This window comes from Nicotiana tabacum, chromosome 12 (genome assembly GCF_000715075.1).
Source record: "Nicotiana tabacum cultivar K326 chromosome 12, ASM71507v2, whole genome shotgun sequence".
Lineage (NCBI taxonomy): Eukaryota > Viridiplantae > Streptophyta > Magnoliopsida > Solanales > Solanaceae > Nicotiana > Nicotiana tabacum.
In genome coordinates, this window is record NC_134091.1 from 104706248 (window position 1) to 104728220 (window position 21973).

Here is a 21973-nt window from a genome sequence, read left to right on the forward strand (position 1 = left end):
AACACATAAAGGTATTTTGTATTTTCTCAGCCAACAAAGTAATATGGGGAAAAGAACAACAAGAGAAAGGAGGTGGGCTACGGTGGTCAATGCAGAATAGTTCAATTATATGAAGCATCTCAGTACAAAATTATTAATAATGCATAATGGATATAGAGGATTTTGGATGTTTTGTTCTATCTCTAATTCTTTGTATGGGTATAACTTATTGATACTTTGATCAATAACCATATAGGATTAATCAGCCATAGCTGACTTCCATCATTATATATTGAACAGAAGTGATAACCTTCGTAACAGTCAAATGATGAGACAGGAGCCCCACATGTTGCCCCAAGGTGCTTTACGATTGCCTCACAATGTAAAACGCAGAAAGTTTAGATTACCAATATATCCTAGATAAAGTCAATAATAAACTTTAACGGGTGGTGTCAAAGTAAAAATAGAAAAAATAAATATAACCGATGACATCGTTAGGAGAACTGCTCATCTATTTCAAACTCGATGTTAGGCAAATTAACGAATTACCAGCGGCCATCTCAAAATGACCTTATTAATAATAGCATACAAAGGACTTGTACACGCCAAATCTTTTTCTGAAATGCTAATACCCACTGTCACGAACTAACCGGCCCCACCTGACTAGCTTGGAATTTGTAGTAGCCGTTGCATTTCTCACCACCAGTTGTCACAAACTAAAGAGTTCCTGGTACAAGTGTAATCATCACATGTCAAAACTAAACACAACTGGCCATAAATTCTCAAATTTATTCTGAAAAATCTGATTTTGGTGAAGTTTGGTTTGAAGATGAAAATGTGTTTGGACATCTGTTTTGGGTGAAGTTTAATTTGGAAAAACATGAAACATGACTTATACTCACAAATTCTAAAAACTATCACAAATACCTAACAGTACCATTATCAATAACATTCATTATATTATCGCAAACCATAGTCCTGAACATAAATAAATTTGATACAAAATTATTATTTTTATAATAAACTACAACAACCCAGTATAATCCCACTAGTAGGGTCTGGGGAGGATAGTGTGTACGCAGACCTTACCCCTACCCTGGGGTAGAGAGGCTGTTTCCGATAGACCCTCGGCTCCTTCCCTCCAAGAACTCCCCACCTTGCTCTTGGGATGACTCGAACTCACAACCTCTTGAAACTACATGATACACTATCAGATGACCGAGAAGACGAAGCAACATCGTTACAAAATAATAAATGGTGGGCTCTTTTATAAAATATAAAGTTTCGGGCAATTTTTAAAAAATATAATAGTGATATTTTGGCCCAAAACCAGCTATTGGGATTTGGAATTTGGCCAAAATGTGGCAAAATCTATGGCCAAACGGGTCCTTAATCTTTGCTAGCACCTTCTTTTCCATTTTCTATAGATTACTCAGACATTAAATACCAATAGTTTTTAAGCCCAAACAAAAAGATGTCAATCCAACCAAATTCAAACATTCAAATATAAGCCACTCCGTTATATATGACCAGGACCAGCCAATTGGTCAAATGACAAATGCTCACGACACAGAAAAAATTGTTAATGACTAGCTGATATACGAGTGGTTACAACTCTCCCCTGTACAGCACACAGGACTCCTTCACTGCCTCAATTATGTAGGATATTAACACTGTGCAAAAGATTTTAACTAGGTATAAACTGATAAAACGCCCAAAGAAATAAAGCAAAGGGTCATTTTGACACCACCAAGAAAAAAGGGTATCAAAACGGATCATCTGTCTCAAAATATGGTCTGCTCATTTCCTTAGCATGATCATCTTCCTTGAGAGCTCGTAGCATCTTGTGCAAATAAGGAAGAGATTTTGCAGTAACTAACTCTTTACCGCTCTTATCAGCAGAAAAACCGTCGAAATGAGTCCAAATCTCTTGACCAAACGAACAATGCTTTTCCTTAAGCCCTTTTTCGAGTTCTAGCACGTAATCCACCAGAGGCTGTAACTTTCGACTACAAAAAGGGACCACGAAAACAATATCCATACGTACAACAAGTCAAACAACAGAAGTTTTTTAATAGAACACACTTTTGCACTAAAGGAGATTCTAAATATGTACAGCAAAGAGTCTAAACATACATTCTCATTCTCAAATAAATAGTCTAATGAACTTATGAACATATCACGTGTTCATAAGAGAAGCCCTCTTGGAAAGATATAGAACTTGCTAATAATAAATTAAAGTAGACAGCTGTTCATATATGTAGCAACCTTGAAAGCATCATATACCATTACTAAAGACAATCTGTAGGTAAAGAAAACAAAAGGGTTAACAATGACCTACTTAAATAAACAATACCTGTGATCCCCTGCGAAAATACCAGTTAATGAAACAACTTTCTCAGTTCTCATAATAGCATCGTGAATGTTTGCTTGGATGCCTCGAAGATAAGGAAGAATCTTCCCACATAAGAGTTTATCAAGAGCAAGTTCTTCTATGACAGCCATGGCAAGAATCCCACCGTTATGGAACAAGCATATATTAGACATCAAGCGAAGAGACATTCCAAACCTATATGCAGCGACTCGTGCTGCATCAGGTACAGCTTCCGTTACAAGTGAGTCCAACACAAGGACCTGCAAAGACCAATACTTAGTTTCAGACCATTTGTCTGAAACTAAATGAAGTAAAGATTTCCAGACGTTTGTAATGATCTAAGAAAGAGACCGTCAAATTAGCAACAGCCTTATCTAGACGCTCATGAACCGTGTTAACTAGATCAGTGTATGAAGGGTCAGTGGACGGAAGACGTCTTCTTAACAACAGATTTATGGCAGATACAGCACACTGTGTCTCACGGGTGCTAAACACATCCCAGCACTGAGCTAACCGGTTATGTAGAATGGCCATTGCAAGTTTCACCACCAATTGAACAGGATTGGCATCAGCGTCATCAAAGCTATTTGGATTTTCATCTGTAGAGAGTCCATACTTACGAAGCAAAGTATACCTGGAATGACACAAAATATAGTTCAAAGTTAAATCTTAAAAGAGCATGTATATATGTATATTTTACATATTAGAATCTTTTTACAAGTCAAAAGTTCCTTACCAAGATGGTGTGAGAGACATGAAAAATTTGTATAGAAGTGAATATATGTCTCAACGACATCTTTTCGTATTTGAATATTTCATACATATCAATTATAGTGCTACGAACTTCTAGGTCCCAAAAAGGAAGTCTCCCAGTCGGACAAGGAAAAGTTTCCTCTCACAACCCCTGAGTCTAGTATTTACAAAATTTGAGAGGAAATGCACTTACCATTTCACATTCATGAAATTTGCATTTTCATGTAGAGGATCCCACTTCAGAAGCTCCAGCCTCACATAGGGTGAGAAAATAGCAGGTATACAAACGGACACATGTGCATCACGATAGCTTGAAGTATAATCTTTCTTCCATCTATAAAACTTTCTCACAACTACGGAAAATTCAGAGTATTCATGTTTATCACCAAAAATCTGTTTAGTAGAGTGAAGCAATTGATCATGCTGAGACCGATACGCATTGCTCTCGGTGTCACTTTCATCAGTGTCTAATTCTCCTTCTATTGGCGGATAGGATCCTATAGCTGGCATTCTCATAACATCATTTCTTGCTCTCCTGCGTTCTCGGGCGTTTGCCCTTCTGCTCACATCCATCTGATTCTGCATATTCCCATCTCTACTGAATTCATCTAGCTCGACTGGAAAATCCCCTCCTTCCCTCACAGCTGCTCTTAGAGCCAGAGCAGCAGCTGCCACAGCTTTTATTGTTTCTGCATCACCACCTCCTTTACTTAGAACTTGATTTGCAGCACTTATAGCAGCTACTAGTTCCTTCATGTCATCATCACTATCGGCAGCTCTCCTTTCTAAGATGGCTGCTGCTCGTTCTTTGTGAAGCTTCTGCATCTTATCCTCAAGTTCCTCAATGCAAGGAGCTTTATGCTGTAAGGAATAAAGTCACTGAACAATTAGCACATACAATCAAGGCATCTCGCTTTAGAAGATTTTGAATTGCAAATAATTTGGAAAACCCAAGAACAACAAGAAATTATGACATGCTTTCATTCAAGGTTCAAACTGTGAGAAGGCACGGGAGAAAATATGTTATTGATATTAGATGAACAATACAATACAAGAGGTCCTTATTTATAGCTATACTATACAAGGACATACTACTCTTCTACCAATGTGGGACAATACTACATTATATACATGCTGTAAACTAACACTCCCCCTCAAGCAGGTGCATACAAATCATATGTACCGAGCTTGTTACATATATAACCAATACGAGGACCAGTGAGAGACTTGGTGAAAATATCTGCAAGTTGATCATTCGACCTCACAAACTTTTTAGCAATCTCTCCTGAAAGTATCTTTTCTCTGACGAAGTGACAATCAATCTCAATGTGTTTAGTTCTCTCATGGAACACCGGATTTGATGCAATATGAAGGGCAGCTTGATTATCGCACACAAGTTCCATCCGACTGATTTCACCAAATTTCAACTCCTTGAGCAATTGTTTGGTCCAGACTAGCTCACATGTTGCCATAGCCATTGCTCGATATTCTGCTTCTGCACTAGACCGAGCAACTACATTCTGTTTCTTGCTCTTCCAGGACACCAAATTTCCTCCTACTAAAACACAATATCCAGACGTAGAACGTCTATCAGAAGGTGATCCTGCCCAATCAGCATCTGAGTATCCAATGATCTGCTCATGACCTCGATCCTCAAAGAGTAACCCTTTGCCTGGAGCCGATTTTATATATCGAATAATGCGAACAACTGCATCCCAATGACTATCACAGGGAGAATTCATAAACTGACTTACAACACTCACAGGATAAGAAATGTCGGGTCTAGTCACTGTGAGATAATTTAATTTTCCAACCAGCCGCCTATAGCTTGCAGGATCGCTAAGCGGCTCCCCCTGTCCTGGCATAAGTTTAGAATTCGAATCCATCGGAGTGTCAACAGGTCTGCAACCTATCATCCCCGTCTCCTCAAGAATGTCTAAAGCATATTTTCTTTGAGAAATAACAATACCTGAGCTAGACTGGGCAACCTCAATACCTAGAAAGTACTCCAATCTGCCTAGATCCTTAGTTTGGAAGTGCTGGAAGAGATGCTGCTTCAGATTGGTAATACCATCCTGATCATTGCCAGTAATAACAATATCATTAACATAGACTACCAGATAAATACAGAGACTTGAAGCAGAGTGCCGATAAAACACAGAGTGATCAGCTTCACTACGAATCATGCCAAACTCCTGGATAACCGTGCTGAACTTACCAAACCAGGCTCGAGGAGACTGCTTTAGACCATAAAGTGACCGACGCAAGCGACATACAAGGCCACGAGACTCCCCCTGAGCAACAAAACCAGGTGGTTGCTCCATATAAACCTCATCCTCAAGATCACCGTGAAGAAAGGCATTTTTAATGTCCAGCTGATAGAGGGGCCAATGACGAACCGCAGCCATGGATAGAAAAAGGCGGACTGAAGCCACTTTAGCCACGGGAGAGAAGGTATCACTGTAATCGAGCCCAAATATCTTAGTATATCCTTTGGCAACAAGACGGGCCTTAAGTCGATCAATCTGTCCATCGGGACCAACTTTGACCGCATAAACCCAACGACAACCAACAGTAGATTTACCTGAGGGAAGAGGAACAAGCTCCCAAGTACCACTTGTATGTAAAGCAGATGACAGACGATGATAGCTCAAACCGACATAATGAGGATTAGGGTTAAGTGTGGTCTGTATACCTTTCCGAAGTGCAATCGGTGTACTAGGAGCAGGGTTCGCAGCAGGAGCAGGGTCAGGTGCAGGACGAGAACCAGTTGGGCCTGATGGAAGACGCAAACGACGATGATAAGTCAAGAGTGGTGTTCCTGTGGCTGGGGAACTAGGGGGAACAACACTAGACTCCTCAACGGTTGGTATGGATGAAACCTCTGTGGTCGAAGGTGGAGGAGGAGCTATAGTAAACTCCTCAAAGGTCGGTATAGGTAAGACCTCAGATATATCATGGTGGTCAGCAGAGGTAAAGAAAGGTTTATACTCAAAAAATGTGACGTCAGCTGACATAAGGTACCTACGAAGATCTAGAGAATAACAACGATATCCCTTCTGAACACGAGAATAACCAAGGAAGACACATTTGAGAGCACGAGGAGCTAACTTATCTTTCCTAGGGGCTAAGTTATGAACAAAACACGTGCTCCCAAAAACACAAGGTGGAAGAGAGTATAAGGATGACTGGGGAAACAATACTGAATGCGGAATCTGATTCTTGATGGGAGATGAAGGCATCCGATTAATCAAATAACAAGTTGTGAGAACTGCATCGCCCCAAAAATGCAACGGAACACGAGATTCAATTAGAAGTGTGCGAGCAGTCTCAATAAGGTGCCTATTCTTTCTCTCAGCAACCCCATTTTGCTGAGGGGTATAAGGACAAAATGTCTGATGAATAATTCCTTGAGAAGTCATAAACTGCTGAAATTGAGAAGATAAATATTCTAAGGCATTATCACTGCGAAAAATGCGAATAGAAACACCAAATTGGTTTTTTATTTCAGCACAGAAACTCTGGAATATAGAAAATAACTCAGAACGATCTTTCATTAAGAAAAGCCAAGTACATCTTGAATAATCATCAATGAAACTAACAAAATAGCGAAATCCCAAGGATGAACTGACTCTACTAGGACCTCATATATCAGAATGAACTAAGGAGAAGACACACTCTGCATGACTCTCAACACTACGCGAAAAGGAGGCTCGGGTATGTTTCCTAAGTTGACACGACTCACAATCTAATGTAGACAAACTAGATAAACTAGGCACCATCTTCTGAAGTTTGGATAAACTCGGATGTCCTAAACGTCTGTGGATTAGATCTGGAGGATCTGTAACTAGACATGTTGTGGAAGGACTGAGTGAGTTAAGGTAGTAAAGGCCTTCTGATTCACGTCCTGTACCAATTGTCTGTCCCGTACTGCGGTCCTGCATAATAAAAGAATCGTCAATAAAATATATACCACAATGGAGGGCACGAGTCAAACGACTAACAGATGCAAGACTAAAAGGACAGCACATAAAGAACGGAATCTAGGGTGATAGAACACAAGAGATTAGCTTGTCCAACTCCTTTTGCCTTGTTTGACATCCATTGGCTAAAGTAACAGTGGGAAGAGACTATGAATATACATTTATTTTTAAAGTGATATATTACCAGAGATGATCAGAAGCGCCTGAGTCCATGACTCATGGGCCAAGAGTGCTAGACTAGGAAACACAAGCAAAAGAATTACCAGTAACAGAAGTATCAGTCTGAGCAACTGAGGCTACTTGTGGAGATGTCTGCTTACTTGCTCGATACTGAAGGAGCTCATTATATTCTTCTTTAGATAAAGAAAATCCCTGGTTACCTGGAGTCTCGGTCTGCGCAATGTAAGCATTTTTGGGTGGACGACCATGTAAGGAATAGCACATTTCACGAGTGTGTCCAAGTTTGTGACAATAAGAACACTTCGGTCTAGATCTTCCAAAACGACCTCCTCGTCTATGCTCCATAGTTTGAGATGCCCGAACATCCATTGTCTGAGATGCAAGAACAGAGGAATCAAGTATCTGTGATGAGATCACTGGTGGACTTGGTGCTGCAGCAAGGCGGAGTAATCGAGAGAATAATTCATCAACTGTCGGGATAGTCGGACTAGCCAAAATCTGGTCGCGTACTGAATCAAGATCATTAGGAAGTCCAGCGAGGGTAAGAACGAGAAACATCTTCTGTCGCTGCTCTTGTTGTTTTTCCACACTAGCAGAAACTGGCATCAACTTCTCAAATTCCTCCATGACTGCCTGTACTTGACCCAAGTAAGTAGACATATCCAATTCCTGCTTCTTTAAGTTTGTCATCCGTGATATCACATCATAGAAGCGAGATATGTCATTAGTGTATAAGGTGCGTGCCTTTGCCCAAACCAAATAACATGTCTGGAATGGACGAAACAAGGGCATCAACTTGGAATCAATAGATCGCCACAAGATGCTACATAATTGAGCATCGATTTTTGCCCAAAGTGCTATTGCATTTTCATCTCCATCGCTAGACTGTTTGATTAGATGATCTTGAACACCTTGACCTCTACACCATAACTCGACAGATGAAGCCCAAGCTAAGTAGTTTGAACCTCTCATTAAAGGTTCCGAGGTAATAATAGCACTAGAGTTTCCAGAACTCATGTTTCTAGACCCAAAAGCATCAAATCCCAAAGACATTGTTGCAAATTATTACCAAATAGGAGAAAGAATCAACTGTAATCCACTGAAACGGTGTACGGAAACACAGAAACAGAATACTGAAATACTGTAGCTGCCGGAATCTACTATAGCTGCCGGAATCTACTGTAGCTGTCGGAATAGTACTGTAGCTGCCGGAAAAAACTCGAAGTTGTCGGAATGAAATGAAAACAGTAGGAGTAGGACCGGAATTACCAGGCGACCCAACTGTTCTGAAGGAAAATTTTCAAAAAAATGGCCGGAAGTGGTCGTACGCGCCGGCGCGTGAACTCACGCGCGTGAGCTTCTGGTGGCGCGTGGAGGCGCGTGAGGAGGCTGCTGCCGGAGTTTTTCACTGGGGTTTGGTCGCCGGACAGTGACGACTCTTGTGGTAGTGTTGGATTTTGCACAACACTGACAGAAATGAAGCAGATAGAAAACAGCCTTAAAAAAGTACTGATTTCTCTTTCCCGGAATCGCTGGAATTTATGCACAGCGACAAGTCTCTCACAATTGCTCTGATACCATGTGAGAAGGCACGGGAGAAAATATGTTATTGATATTAGATGAACAATACAATACAAGAGGTCCTTATTTATAGCTATACTATACAAGGACATACTACTCTTCTACCAATGTGGGACAATACTACATTATATACATGCTGTAAACTAACACAAACGAAACAGATTTAGTTGTTTATATATGTCCTTCACGTATATTTTTTGTTATCTACCTAAAGGAAAATATCCCCTGCCGCTATGTTATTAGTTTCTTTCTTTTTAAACTAAGTAAAAGTCTTAACTATTTAATGAAGCCCAGCAATAAGAAAATGCTGGGTGGAGAGGCTACAACAAAAATACTGATTCATTACAAAATTATGTTGATGAATTGAGAAAGTCAAACATGGCATTTACATCATTATATACGTTATTGCTACAAACTAAACAGTAAAGAGAGAAGCTTCCATATGTAAAAACGCATAATAACATCTGTATTACTCCATTCTATAAGCTATTAAGTATAAACATTTAACATAGCTATCTCATTTTTTGTTACTTAAAACCAACACTGACATTACGCTAGGTAAACAAGGGACTAATAACCTACCTGACCACGTTGGGGCTAGGATGGACTCTCTTGGGAAGTGTGCCTTCCCCTTAGTGCGCCTTCTCCGGCATTACTTATCGTAATCTAACTTCCCACAAACTTCCTGATTACTCTTCGACTGTCTTGATCATCACTAAATTTTCTCCTGCTAATCTCTTCTTTCCTACTGTTTTCTGTGCTTTCCTTTTCCCATGATTTTCTTATCTACCGGCCTTTTATTGCCTAATCCTTAGCATCTATTAGTTTTGCTGCAATAGCTGAGTAACTTAAACCTAGTCACAGGTTACGACATATGAGAAAGAGAGGCAAGAATAAGACGATAGGATGGCAAGAAGTGCATTTCTTCCTGACAGGGGAAAAGTCCTTTGAAATCAGAGAGATAGAAGATAACTAATTTGAAGTCATTGAACAGAGGAACAGTTTTGAAAGTTTAAATATCTTCGGTTTTGCGAGTGTTTGAGATTGGCCTAGGAGGGTAAAGGCAAAATATGCAGGAGATGGAGGCATTTAGATCAACTCGACTATTTGAAATAGGACCTCCGCTAAAAGTTGGCATCATTTGTGCCCCTGCCGTGACCTAAAGGGTACCCTATTCACTGACGGACGCAATTTCCGAATTTTTGTATTTCGAAAAAAATATTTTTCTCTTTTTTAAAATCCACATGGCCCACCCCACCCCACCCCCCCTTTTTTCTAGGAAGGGTCAAAAACTGTCCCTGAACTATACGAAGTGGGATAGTTATACCCCTCCCCGGCCCCTTATTTTAGTTTTATATTTTTAATTTTTTTTTCTCCCCTTCATTTTCTTTTCTCTTCCTCTCCTTTCAACCTCCATTGAAGAACCTCTCCCAAACCTCCCAAAGAATTCCAAGCCAACAAAAATTGCATTTATCTCCTCTCTTTCATTTTCTTTCTCCTTCTTCTTCCTCTCTTTTCAACCTCTACTGTGAGTGAGGGTATGTGTATTTTTATTTGTATGTATTACAGTTAAAATAGAATGGTTCTCTCTTAAACTTTGATTGGTTCTTTTCGATAAGTTACTCCCTAATGAATTTAAGCTATGTGCATCATCATCTATTAATAGCATAGAACCATTGGTGGTAGGGTAGTGAGGTTCAAGGCAAGGTAGACGCCAAGAAAGCGGTATATCTGAAGCTTCTGGAGAGCACGGACGAGGAGGTGAAGAGGAGGAATAGGGAGCGGTATAGATGGCTACAATGCTCCTGTCCCCCTCCTCGTTCAAGAGACTATGGAAGTAGGTCTTCCATCTCCGACGGATAAGCCCCTCATCCAACAAAACTCTACTTTTTTCGTCCTTGATGCACTTCACTTGGTCCAAGTCCCGCGCCTTCCTTTCTCGCGCCTTGACTAACCTGAACAACCTCTTATCCTCAGCTCGGCCCTCGAGTTCCTCATGCAAACGACTAAAAGCTGCAGTCTTGTTCAGGAAGAACCAAATCATCTTTTATTGGATGCTCTTATTCGTTTCCGACATGAATCAAGAAGACACTAACTACTGGATCTGTTCTTACTTTATATTTCTTGTTAGTTGAATCTTTTTCATTTGATGCCAGAAGTATAACTTTGGCAAACTAGCTTTTACAGTCTCTGCTTTTATTGATTTTGGAACTACGTAGTACTTGACATAAATTACCTCCAAAACCATTAAGTTTTCACCAAACGGTTCATTAATTCCAATATATCTCTAGAACTTCGTTTGACACTTAGCTATAAGTGCTTCATCCCATATTATCAATTTTGCTTTCCTCATAAATTTAGCACCATTGCTCTGCTTTGATATATTTGTGAAGGTTATTTAAGTTGTTCGAAGAGGAATATCAAATCTAAAGTGGGTGGCCTTACCTCTTTTATAAAATTTGTTACCATTATCAACAAAAAAAAAGTGGGTGGCCTCACAATAAAATCGTTGTTGGTACACCACTTGCTATTATTGCTAACAGTGTCATGCCTTTTGATATGATATTTGCAAATAATGCGTGACATAGAAATATTATTTCGATTCCGCCAAAGGCATCTACAAAGAATAATCTTGTTATAGCAGAGTCCACTCTTTATAATATAGTTTTGAAAGCTTGTTCTTGTTTAGGATTTAGCTTTGATTGTGCTTCCTCAGACACTTGTATAGCATTTTGATTCTTAATAATATATTAACCTTTTTACTTTGTGTTCTAACGTTTTTTTTATGGAATAATTATTTGATTTTAACATAAAAAATAATTTATTCTATGTTGATTCAGATCTTAATATTAGTTCATCTCTTGTTTTGAATATTTAATCTTAATTATAATTTTATCCATCATAAATTTTATTTTCAAAGAGTAAAAGAATGATATGACATTCCACTTTTAAATCTTTATGTTTATAGAATCATTAGTGGTATTGACTCTTATTTACCATTTTTTTCTCTTTATCACACATTTATATTCTTAAATATTTTCTTAGTTGTTTAATAATTGAGTATTTTTTAAAATTACACGAAAAATTAATAAAATAATATTATTTGAGTAGGAATAATATTGGGTAGTATTCCTACTGGTATGTTGTTGTTGTTGTATTTGAGTAGGAAAATAATTCAAATATAATATAAAAATATATTATCGTGGGGGTATTTTTTTCTCAATTTCAACTCTCTATGCAGTCCCGGTATTAGACATTATGGAGTGGTAATGTATTGCCAATACGGAGGATTCTGAAATGATTTTATTAAACATTTCTACATATTTTTAATAAGAATTTAATAGACAAATTTTATTAATTTTAAAATCTTAAATATTAAAAATTAGCACACAAGGTATTGTAGTCCAAAAAATAAGTTATTGCAGTTATGCCCTTTCCCTATTAGTTCTTCCATTTAATATTTTATGGCTATTTTGGTATATTAATATTGTATTTATGCTTTTATAATAATATAGGCTCTCTTTTTTTCTAAATAGATTTGGACAATATAATACATTCTCAAATTAAATTAGTAATAGGACATTATAATACGTTATCAAATTAAATTAGTAATAGGAATTTTTAAGAAGTATATCCTAAAAGTAATAGGATTACATGACTAAAGATATTTACTTGTTCAATTTTATATGAATTAGACAGCCGGAAAGTAATTATACTAATAGGATTCCTAAAGGTAATCATGTAGGATTCCTAACGTGTAGTATTATGTCATAAAACTAATAGGATTATAAGGCTAATATCTAGAATTCCGCTTATGTCCTTTTATTATGCGTTATTATGCTCAATATTATAAGGTTATTTTTGTAAACCAACATTGTATTCATGCTTTTATAATAATATAGATAACAAATACATATTCAAACTTGCTCTAATGAACTCGTGCATTACTTTCCTTCCAAATAATCCACCATAACTTAGGCATATTTTAATGGCTCTATTTTTTTAGATATTTGAATTATTTTTACTCGAATCCCCACCACCCTTATCCCTCCTGAATCTATACCCCCAAAACTTAAAATTTAGATCAATTTTTGTTATTTCATTTTTGGTGCAAAGAGAGCTAAAGGGAGGATGTACATTCATTACTAGATCTGCTAGAAGAAATGTAATCGAACAGAATAGGCTAGGGGGTCTAAGTTCTTTTGGGTTCTGATTGTGGTTCACACAATCTCTTGTAAATATTTTACTCATTTATAAAATTTGTTACCATTTTCAAAAGAAAAAGAATTATGGTAGGAGCTACAAGCTATAAGAGATTTGGACGTACTTACTTGGGCAATTGGAGGAAACTTCAACATTACAAGATTTAAGGATGAGAGAACCAGCAAGTACAAAAATGCAAGATCAAAGAAAGAATATTCCAGATTCATATATGACCTCTCCTCATTGACCACCCCCTTCATGGTGGTCGATAGACATGGTTTAGAGGCAACAATGAGAGGGTACCCTCTAGAATAAAGAGGTTCTTGGTCTCTACTGAATGGGATGAGTTTTTCTGTTTTTCAAGAATATTAAACAGAGAGTGATGCCGAGGATCATGTCTACTCACTTCCCAAATTTACTTGAATGTAAAGATTGGGGAAAGGGAAGGGATGTAATATACATGGCAGTATAAATCTGGTGCTTGCGAAAAAACTAAAACTGTTGAAGGAAGATAATTAAACCGATGTTTTTGGGAGGCTAGAGGATAAGACAAGCACTGAAATGAGTTGAAGAAATTGATCTCTTGTTGCATCAAAAAGCCAGGAATTCCATCTTAAATGAAGAAAAGTCTACATTGTTAAAAGAGTTGGAGGAGATTGTAAATGATGCGGAGGTGTCTCTGAGACAAAAATTTAAGTGCCTATAGATTAAGCAAGGAGACAGGGATACTAGATTCTCCACATAATGTCCAATTCCCACAAAAGATAGAAATACAGTTATATCGACATGCTAGAAACAAATGGCAGAACTTCAGAAGACCATAATGTTCATTACTACCTTTAGTTTACTTTCTGAGTAGGAGAAGTCGATACCTTTTTGGTGCTGTGAACAGGCTGGCTGCTCGGGATGAGGAAGACAGTGGATTGCAAACACCATTTATGGAAGAAGTCAGTGAAGTCATCCAAATGTTTGATGGTGACAAGGCTCTGGGTCCGGACGATTTTAATACGACCTCTTTTGGGATGTTCATTGTGAAGGAACACTTGAAGACTAGGATTTTCTATGAAGAAGGAACTTTTGGAAAAGCTTTAATGCAACTTTTATAGCCCTTTTTTAATAAGTAAATGTTTATAGCCCTGATTCCCAAAAAGAAAGGAATTGTAAATGTCAAAGACTTCAGGCCTATCAATTTACTGGTAGTGTTAATAAAAGTATTGCCAATATGTTCACTGAATGATTGAAAAGGGTGATGGATAGATTGGTGGCTGATAATCAAACTGCCTTAATCAAAGGAAGACAAATGTTTGATGCAGCTTTAGCAGCAAGTGAATATCTAGATTATTACTTACGAAAGGCAAAGCGGCGATATGTTAATTGGTCTTTCTCATTTACTATACAGAGAAAAGCCGAAGAAGCTAAATTTGTTTGGCCTCAGAAGATGCTTCAGAAAACCAAGGCACCAATTAAAGTTACATGCTTTGAGCGGTTGGCAGCACATGGAGTTTGTCTTGACACTTGATCTACAGAGCAGTGGGTGCAATAGTGGCAATAGATGTTTTCTATGTGAATCTGATGCTGAATCTGTAAGTCATATGTTAATGCATTGTAATTGTTAGGATCGGGAACCCGGGTAGTGCGGAATTTAGCCAAACAACGGTATAATGACAATAACAAAGACAATGGAAGTTGATAACAACGACAATTAAAGTAGATAAAGAAGACACAAATTTAACGTGGTTCGGTCAAAGTGACCTACGTCCACAAGCGGAGAGGAGCAATTTACTATAACAATAAGAGTACAAAAGAGAGTACAAAATTAGAGTAAACACTCTAATTAATCCCAAATACCCTAAGAGAATAACCTCACAAGATCACTCCAAAGAAAGGGTTTATACAAGTGCTTCCCAACACTAACTCTCATACAAAACACTCTTAATAAAAGAAGAAAGGAAGAAACAAGAATTGAAGACAAGTCTTATTGGTGTGTCTAAAATGAACTAATGGCCTTCCCTTTTATAGGCAAAAAGTCTTGACCTCTTAGGTGTAAAAGAAGAGATACAACTTGTGCAAATGATGTCCAACACACAATGCAATATTTTTGGGTCCCAAAGAATATTGCCAACAAAGTCTACACTTTGCAAAGATACTTATGCTTATGTGAGATGGACTCCATTTGACAAAATAATGGCCATATTACAGTAATCTTTTTGGAGGGTCTCTCCCCCTCTTATATATATACACATATATATACTTATATATATTTGAGGTATGCTGGGTTATGCCACAGAACTTCAAATGCTGAATCGGTATCGTTTGTTGATGCATTGTTATCTTTCTTGGAGGGTCTGGTTTTTTCTTAATATTTTTGGGGTATGTTGGTTATATGCCACAGAACTTCAAAGGTCTACTCATCAGATAACAAGTTCAGGGCATGGAAAAGACTGAACTACTGAAGAAGATATGAAAGCTCATTCCTTAGTGCATTATTTGGACAATCTGGCAAGAAAGAAATAAGAGATGTTTTTTAGGGGGAAAAGGTGCAGATTTCAGCAAGTAAAGGTGTTCAAAATTTTATTTTGCTAGCATAAAGTTGATCTTGTAATTAGTATAAATAAGGTCTTGGAATACAGAATAAACAATTCATAAATTGTAAAACATACCTGCAAACACACACATATTCCACAAACAAGATCACGAAGCTTTTCCATAAATATGCACTCCTCATTAATAGCTGATAAAGAATGTTCCAGTGCACTGACATTTGACAAAGAGGCAGATAGATTTTCTTCAGTATTGCACAACGGTGCAACAGATTCCTGACAAGAAAGGCAAAAAAGGTAACAGAGTTAATATCTAAATAGACACTATGCTACAATAGTTCAACTTTTTATTATGGCAAACACATATAGGCAGTTTGCTAGTTGAACGGCTGAACTTACACATGTTTATGTGTCTTAACCTATTTTCTCTAACCACTATTTAACCTTCAAAATCAATTAGGGAAAAAAGACAACTATTGCAGCATGAATCAAACACTTCATTATCTGGATTTAAAAAAATTATATCATACAAGCTTAATTTATTCCATTAATGCATAAAAATATCAGCATTTTAGTCCCTGAATTTTTAATTTTTTTTCACAAGTATTTGTGTTCCTAAATTTCTAAAGCAAATTTGTAAAGCACAACAAGTTCCCACTTGTTCTAAGTTAATGCAAACATGATCTGATTAGTAGCATCATATCCATGAACAAAATACATAATCAATGTTTCATCTTGAAAATATCAGACATTGCTTAAACTTATAAATTACAAGAACCTAAGTGAAAAATGTATGACAAAAAGCTAGTGACACAAACCTGATAGTCAAGGCAAAGAGGATGTCTGACATAAGATTCTTGAAGAGCAGACATTGCTTAACCTTATTAATCACGAGAACCTCGGTGAACAAATGCATGACAAAAAGCTAGTGATACAAAAGCTGACTCTAGTTTAGTCAAGGCAAGGGGATGTCAAATGACAGATGATTCACGAAGAGCGTACACAGTTATCTTCACACAATAAAAACTAATATCAATCTATTATTCCTCAATCCCAAGCAAGTTGGCTCAACGAAATGCATGCTAAAATCCGCTTTGATCAGACCATATCTTTCTTAATATGAGGTAATACGTCAATGATCCAGCTAAAATAAGAAATTGAGAAAAGAAGACAAATTCACATTCTTTTAAGGAGCTAAACAAAGAATTACTCCTAAATAACGATCGAACAAGAGATGGAATTATTAGCAGAGAAAAGGAGAGAGAGTTTTAATTTCACCTAAATGGATCGAATGAACAGAAGTACAGAACACTCAACAGAATGAATGAGAACACGTACTTTTAGCCTTTTCATTTTCTCAAGTAGGCTTTTCTTAACAAGCTCAGCCTGCTGCGAAATCGAGATGGCATCCAAATTAGGCAAAGCTGTGTAAGTACCAGTTTGGGGTTCCACATTGGAAGGGACAGATGAAGGTGCAGAGGTAAAACGGATTCCAGGGGAGGGTTTTATGGGGCGCGTAAAAGGCATTGCAGAACCGGAGGAGGGATTAGTGGAGCGCTTAACGGGATACTCGTCTACAAAGCTGAGGAGCCTGGCGGAGGCGGTGTTTGGTCGTTTAGCTGCGGTGTCTTCGCCGCCATCGTTGCCGCGCCCATCGTTGCTGCTGCCGCGGCGGCGGAAATTTCGCGCTTTCATTGGCCAAGCTTATTTTGAGCAAAAGTGGTTTTGAAAAATGTTTGTGTTTGCTTGATTGCTGTAAAAGCACTTTTGAGACATAAATATATTTACTTAACACTTACTATTATAAATAAATAATCTTAAAAATTTATTATTACAGATAATAATTAAATCTTTTTATTTTATTTAAGTAAAATATAAAAATAAAATTTAAAAATACTTAATTCTTTTAATATAAGTTAAATATATTAAAAATCATTCAACAAGTATAAAATCATTCACCCATAAAGTCACTGTATATTAGAAAGTTATCCTAAATATAATAAGAAATATTTATACATTAATATCCTAAATATTAGGTTTAACGGTTATTTTGGTATATATTATATTTTGTTAAGAGTATTTTTGGTAACAAAAAAAGTCAAAACTGCTTCTAATTCTACTTTTGGGAAGATGCTATTTTTTTCCTGCTGCTCAGAAACTGCTTCTGCTTCTTCCCAAAAGCATTTTTTTTCCAAAAAAGCTTGGTCAAACACGTCAAGGTAGGGGAAAAGTGTTTTTGAGGAAAAAAAATATTGTTGGCCTCTTGAGAAGCTTGGCCAAATAGGTTATTAGTCTTTATCAATTCACTTGTAAAATGAATAACTAGTGGATAACTATTTTTATATTTGTAAAGACTTAAATTGGGGATAGTCTAGTTCTTAAGTGATCATATTCAACAAGTCATAAATAATATTATCCGTCGATTAATCTATTTTCGATTCGTATTAAATATGGATCGGATCAAATAATTTATTCATTTTTACTATCATTTTGGACTTGTCTTTGTCTAATCTGACCCACCCATTTACCAAACTAACTACGCCTATTACATATCCTATCATACTATATTATAAATGTGAACACCTTATGTCAAAGTTAATTTACAGATTTACCCATTAAAAGTTGAATAACGGTTTAACCCTTAAATTCAAAAATTATTCCAACAACATTTGTGTACAAAGAGGTAAATATACATTACAATGAAGATAAAAAATTAAATTAGAATGGGACCCATTAAGGTGGTCAGCTTTTAATAAGGCATTTGACTTCTTCGAACTAGTGTATGTAAGCTTAAATATTTTATATATTACTCTACGTTCAAATTTGAATAATGTTATAAATATAATTGTTTATCCGAAAAACGGATAAAGTTGAATTTTATACGTAGTTCTAAGGATATGTGATGTAGCTTAATACAAATTGTAAGGATAAAAGAAAATATCAAATATGGACTGCAAAGGGTGCAAAATAAACAAAGTTATAAAGAAGACGATTTCTAGGACTAAGCAAGATGAATCAGTTTATCAGGCTTAAAAGAGTAACTCTTGAATATAAGAGGATACAGTGCTTGAATTATAACGTGAACTCCAAAAAAAAGGACCCCTTACATAGTCTTGGCTTCTGATGATGATGATGATGATGGTAGTAAGAGCAGGTCCGAGAACGGAGGGGAGCCCGGTGGAGAAGAGACCGCTCCCGGTGATAACCCAAAAGCTTAGCCCTTACTTTCTATGTTGTAATTAATCATGTAAACAATCTTTGTATATATATACAAATATCTTTTTTCTTTTACTGACTTGCTTCCGCTTTCTTGCTTTGTGAAGATTTCATTCATGCCTTGAGAATGTTTTCATAAGGATTTAGGCAATTTCATCGAATTCGGACTTCGTAGCCTTTATGACCGAGTGAGTGTTTGCTCGAACCCGAAATAAAAGTAGCCCGTAGGCGTAGTGGTCGAGTGAATGTTTCAAACTCGAAGTAATGTAGCCCGTAGGTATAGTGGTCGAGTGAATGTTTCGAACTCGAAGTAATGTAGCCCATAGGTGTAGTGGTCGAGTGAGTGCTTGCTCGAACTCGAAATAAAAGTAGCCCGCAAGCTTAATAGTCAAGTGAGTATTTGCTCGAACTCGAAATAAAAGTAGCTCGTAGGCTTAATAGTCGAGTGAATGATTAGAATTCGAAATAATGGCACACAGGCATAATGGTCGAATGAGTGCTTGCTCGAACTCGAAATAAAAGTAGCCCGTAGGCGTAATGGTCGAGTGAGTGCTTGCTCGAACTCAAAATAAAAGTAGCTCGTGGGTGTAATGGTCGAGTGAGTGCTTGCTCAAACTCAAAATAAAAGTAGCCCGTAGGCGTAATGGTCGAGTGAGTGCTTGCTCGAACTTGAAATAAAAGTAACTTGTAGGCTTAGTAGTCGAGTAAATGATTCGAACTCAAAATAATGTAGCCCGCAGGCATAATGGTCGAGTGAGTGCTTGCTCGAACTCGAAATAAAAGTAGCTCTTAGGCTTAGTAGTCGAGTGAGTGCTTGCTCGAAATCGAAATAGTGTAGCCCGTAGGCGTAATGGTCGAGTGAGTGCTTACTCAGACTCGGAGATTTATCTTAATTCTGTTTGCGTAATAAATCTCAAAACAGAGGAATTTTTCTTGGATATAAGATATTAGTAAAAAGGAAAACTTTCTTTGCAAGTCATTACACATGCGTTCATATTTTGCGTAAGGGCTCGGGCCAACTACATGAGCATGTTTTGAGTCAGGGCTCAGGCCAACTACATGAGCATGGTTCGTTTTGACCATTTGGCTCTTACAACTTTTCCTATTGTAACCCCATTGTTGCGCAATAACTTTCTTGTATCAAAACTCGATATATTTGAGGGCCTAATGCCCCCCCTCCCCCAGTATTCGAGGTCGATTGCAAAGAGGACTCGGATACTGAAGTATTGTTTCCAAGTAAAACACGATCATTGCTTGCCTCATTAAAAACCTTGCCAAAAAACCCATTTGGGATAAAACCGGTCTAAGGGAAAAAGAGTGCAACGCGCGCTTTCAGACCTGAGGCTTCGTATTGAAGGATCCATCTTAGCTCCTGACCGGACTCCTGCAGGGGTTAGTTTTGAAATGCAAATAAATATGGGAGGGTCGTACCTTAGCAGTAGTATCATTTTAGATGCGACACATTCCAATTGTTTGATAGTTGTTTGCTGTTTATAATGCTGAGCTTGTATGATCCCTTTCCGATGTTTTCGAGAACCTGATATGGTCCTTCCCAGTTCGGTCCCAGTTTTTCTTCGTTTGGATTTAGGGTATTGAGGGTGACTTTCCTTAATACTAAGTCCCCGGACTTAAAATGGCGGAGCTTGGTTCTTTGATCGTAGTATCTTTCAATTCGTTGCTTTTGGGCGGCCAATTGGACGAGAGCAACTTCTCATTTTTCGTCCGATAATTCGAGGCTAGTGTTCATGGCCTCGTTATTTGATTCTTCTATTGTATATCAAAATCTGACACTGGGTTCGCCGACTTCGACTGGTATCAAGGCTTCAGAGCCATATACTAAAGAGAACGAGGTTTCCCCCGTACTAGATTTTGATGTTGTTCGATACGCCCAAAGGACTTTGGGTAGGATTTCTCTCCATTTTCCTTTAGCATCGTTCAACCTCTTCTTTAGGTTTTGAATGATAGTTTTGTTCGTTGATTCAATTTGTCTGTTTACACTAGGGTGATACGGTGTTGATAATATCCTTCTTATTTTGTGGTATTCGAAGAATTTCGTCACTTTGCTGCCGACAAATTGTTTCCCATTGTCACACACTATTTCAGCGGGTATCCCGAATCGACACACGATATGATCCCAGATAAAGTCTATAACCTCTTTCTCTCTTACTTTCTCGAACACCTGTGCTTCAACCCATTTAGAGAAATAATCAGTCATAAATAAAATGAATTTAGCTTTACCTAGGGTCGATGGCAGAGGGCCGACGATATCCATCCCTCATTTCATGAATGGCCATGGGGATATGACTGAGTGAAGTTGCTCTCCGGGTTGATGGATCATCAATGCAAATCTTTGACATTTGTCATATTTTCGAACAAACTCCTTTGCGTCTTTGCCCATATCGATCCAATAATACCCTGCCATGATTATTTTTTGGACTAGTAAATCGGCACCAGAGTGATTCCCACAAGTGCCCTCGTGCACCTCACGTAGGATGTAATTGGTATCTCCTGGACCTAAGCTTACTTCCAACGATCCATCAAATGTCCTTCGGTATAGTGTTTCATCTGAAGCCAACGTGAATCGAGCAGCTTTGGTTCGTAAGGCCCTTGAATCTCTAGGGTCCAATGAGAGCTTTCCGTTCTTTAAGTATTCAATATACTTATTTCTCCAATCCCAGGTTAAGCTCGTAGAATTTATCTCGGCATGACCTTCTTCGATCACGGATCTCGAGAGCTGAATGACAGCCCCCGAGCTCAACTCACCTTTCTCGACTAATGATCCCAAATTTGCAAGTGCATCAACCTCACTGTTTTGTTCTCGTGGAACGTGCAGTAAAGTCCATTGTTTGAAATGGTGCAAAGTGACATGTAGTTTGTCCAAATACCTTTGCATTCTATCTTCTCGAACATCGAAAGTTCCGTTTACTTGATTTACCACCAGCAAAGAGTCACACTTGGCTTCAATGACTTCTGCTCCCAAGCTTTTAGCTAGCTCGAGACCTGCAATCATGGCCTCATACTCGGCCTCGTTGTTAGTCAACCTAGTAGTTTTGATAGATTGCCTAATAATGTTACCCGTGGGTGGCTTTAAAACTATGCCTAGCCCAGACCCCTTCACGTTCGAAGCACCGTCCGTAAAAAGGGTCCATACCCCCGATGACGTA

At 37.8% G+C, this 21973-nt stretch overlaps 1 protein-coding gene across 3 annotated transcripts; it reads right to left on the reverse strand.

Moving 5' to 3' along the window:
* Positions 1 to 395: 395 nt before the first annotated feature.
* Positions 396 to 17370, reverse strand: LOC107787850 (transcriptional repressor ILP1). Of its 3 annotated transcripts, none has more exons than XM_075226766.1 (6): positions 16932 to 17348; positions 15714 to 15869; positions 3300 to 3967; positions 2705 to 2987; positions 2336 to 2613; positions 396 to 706 (listed from the first exon to the last, which is right to left on the reverse strand). In XM_075226766.1, exons 1-6 carry the CDS (start codon positions 17286 to 17288, stop codon positions 676 to 678), a joined length of 1773 nt encoding a protein of 590 aa, XP_075082867.1. In that variant the 5' UTR covers positions 17289 to 17348; the 3' UTR covers positions 396 to 675. The 3 variants fall into 3 exon arrangements, with proteins under 3 accessions (XP_075082867.1, XP_075082866.1, XP_075082868.1); XM_075226765.1 differs by lacking the exon at positions 396 to 706 and adding an exon at positions 1457 to 1988 and having other exon boundaries at positions 16932 to 17370; XM_075226767.1 differs by lacking the exons at positions 396 to 706; positions 16932 to 17348 and adding exons at positions 1457 to 1988; positions 16412 to 16753.
* Positions 17371 to 21973: the final 4603 nt, after the last annotated feature.

What these genes read in the sequence shown, in the direction of transcription:
- LOC107787850 (XM_075226765.1), bottom strand. Translation starts at nt 17,288, where the DNA reads ATGAAAGCGCGAAATTTCCGCCGCCGCGGCAGCAGCAACGATGGGCGC. An exon ending in AGGCTGTTGCTAATTTGACG is followed by an intron (nt 2,614 to 2,704) that starts GTCTCTTTCTTA and finishes TGGTCTTTGCAG; the next exon opens with GTCCTTGTGTTGGACTCACT. An exon ending in ATTTTCGCAGGGGATCACAG is followed by an intron (nt 1,989 to 2,335) that starts GTATTGTTTATT and finishes CCCTTTTTGTAG; the next exon opens with TCGAAAGTTACAGCCTCTGG.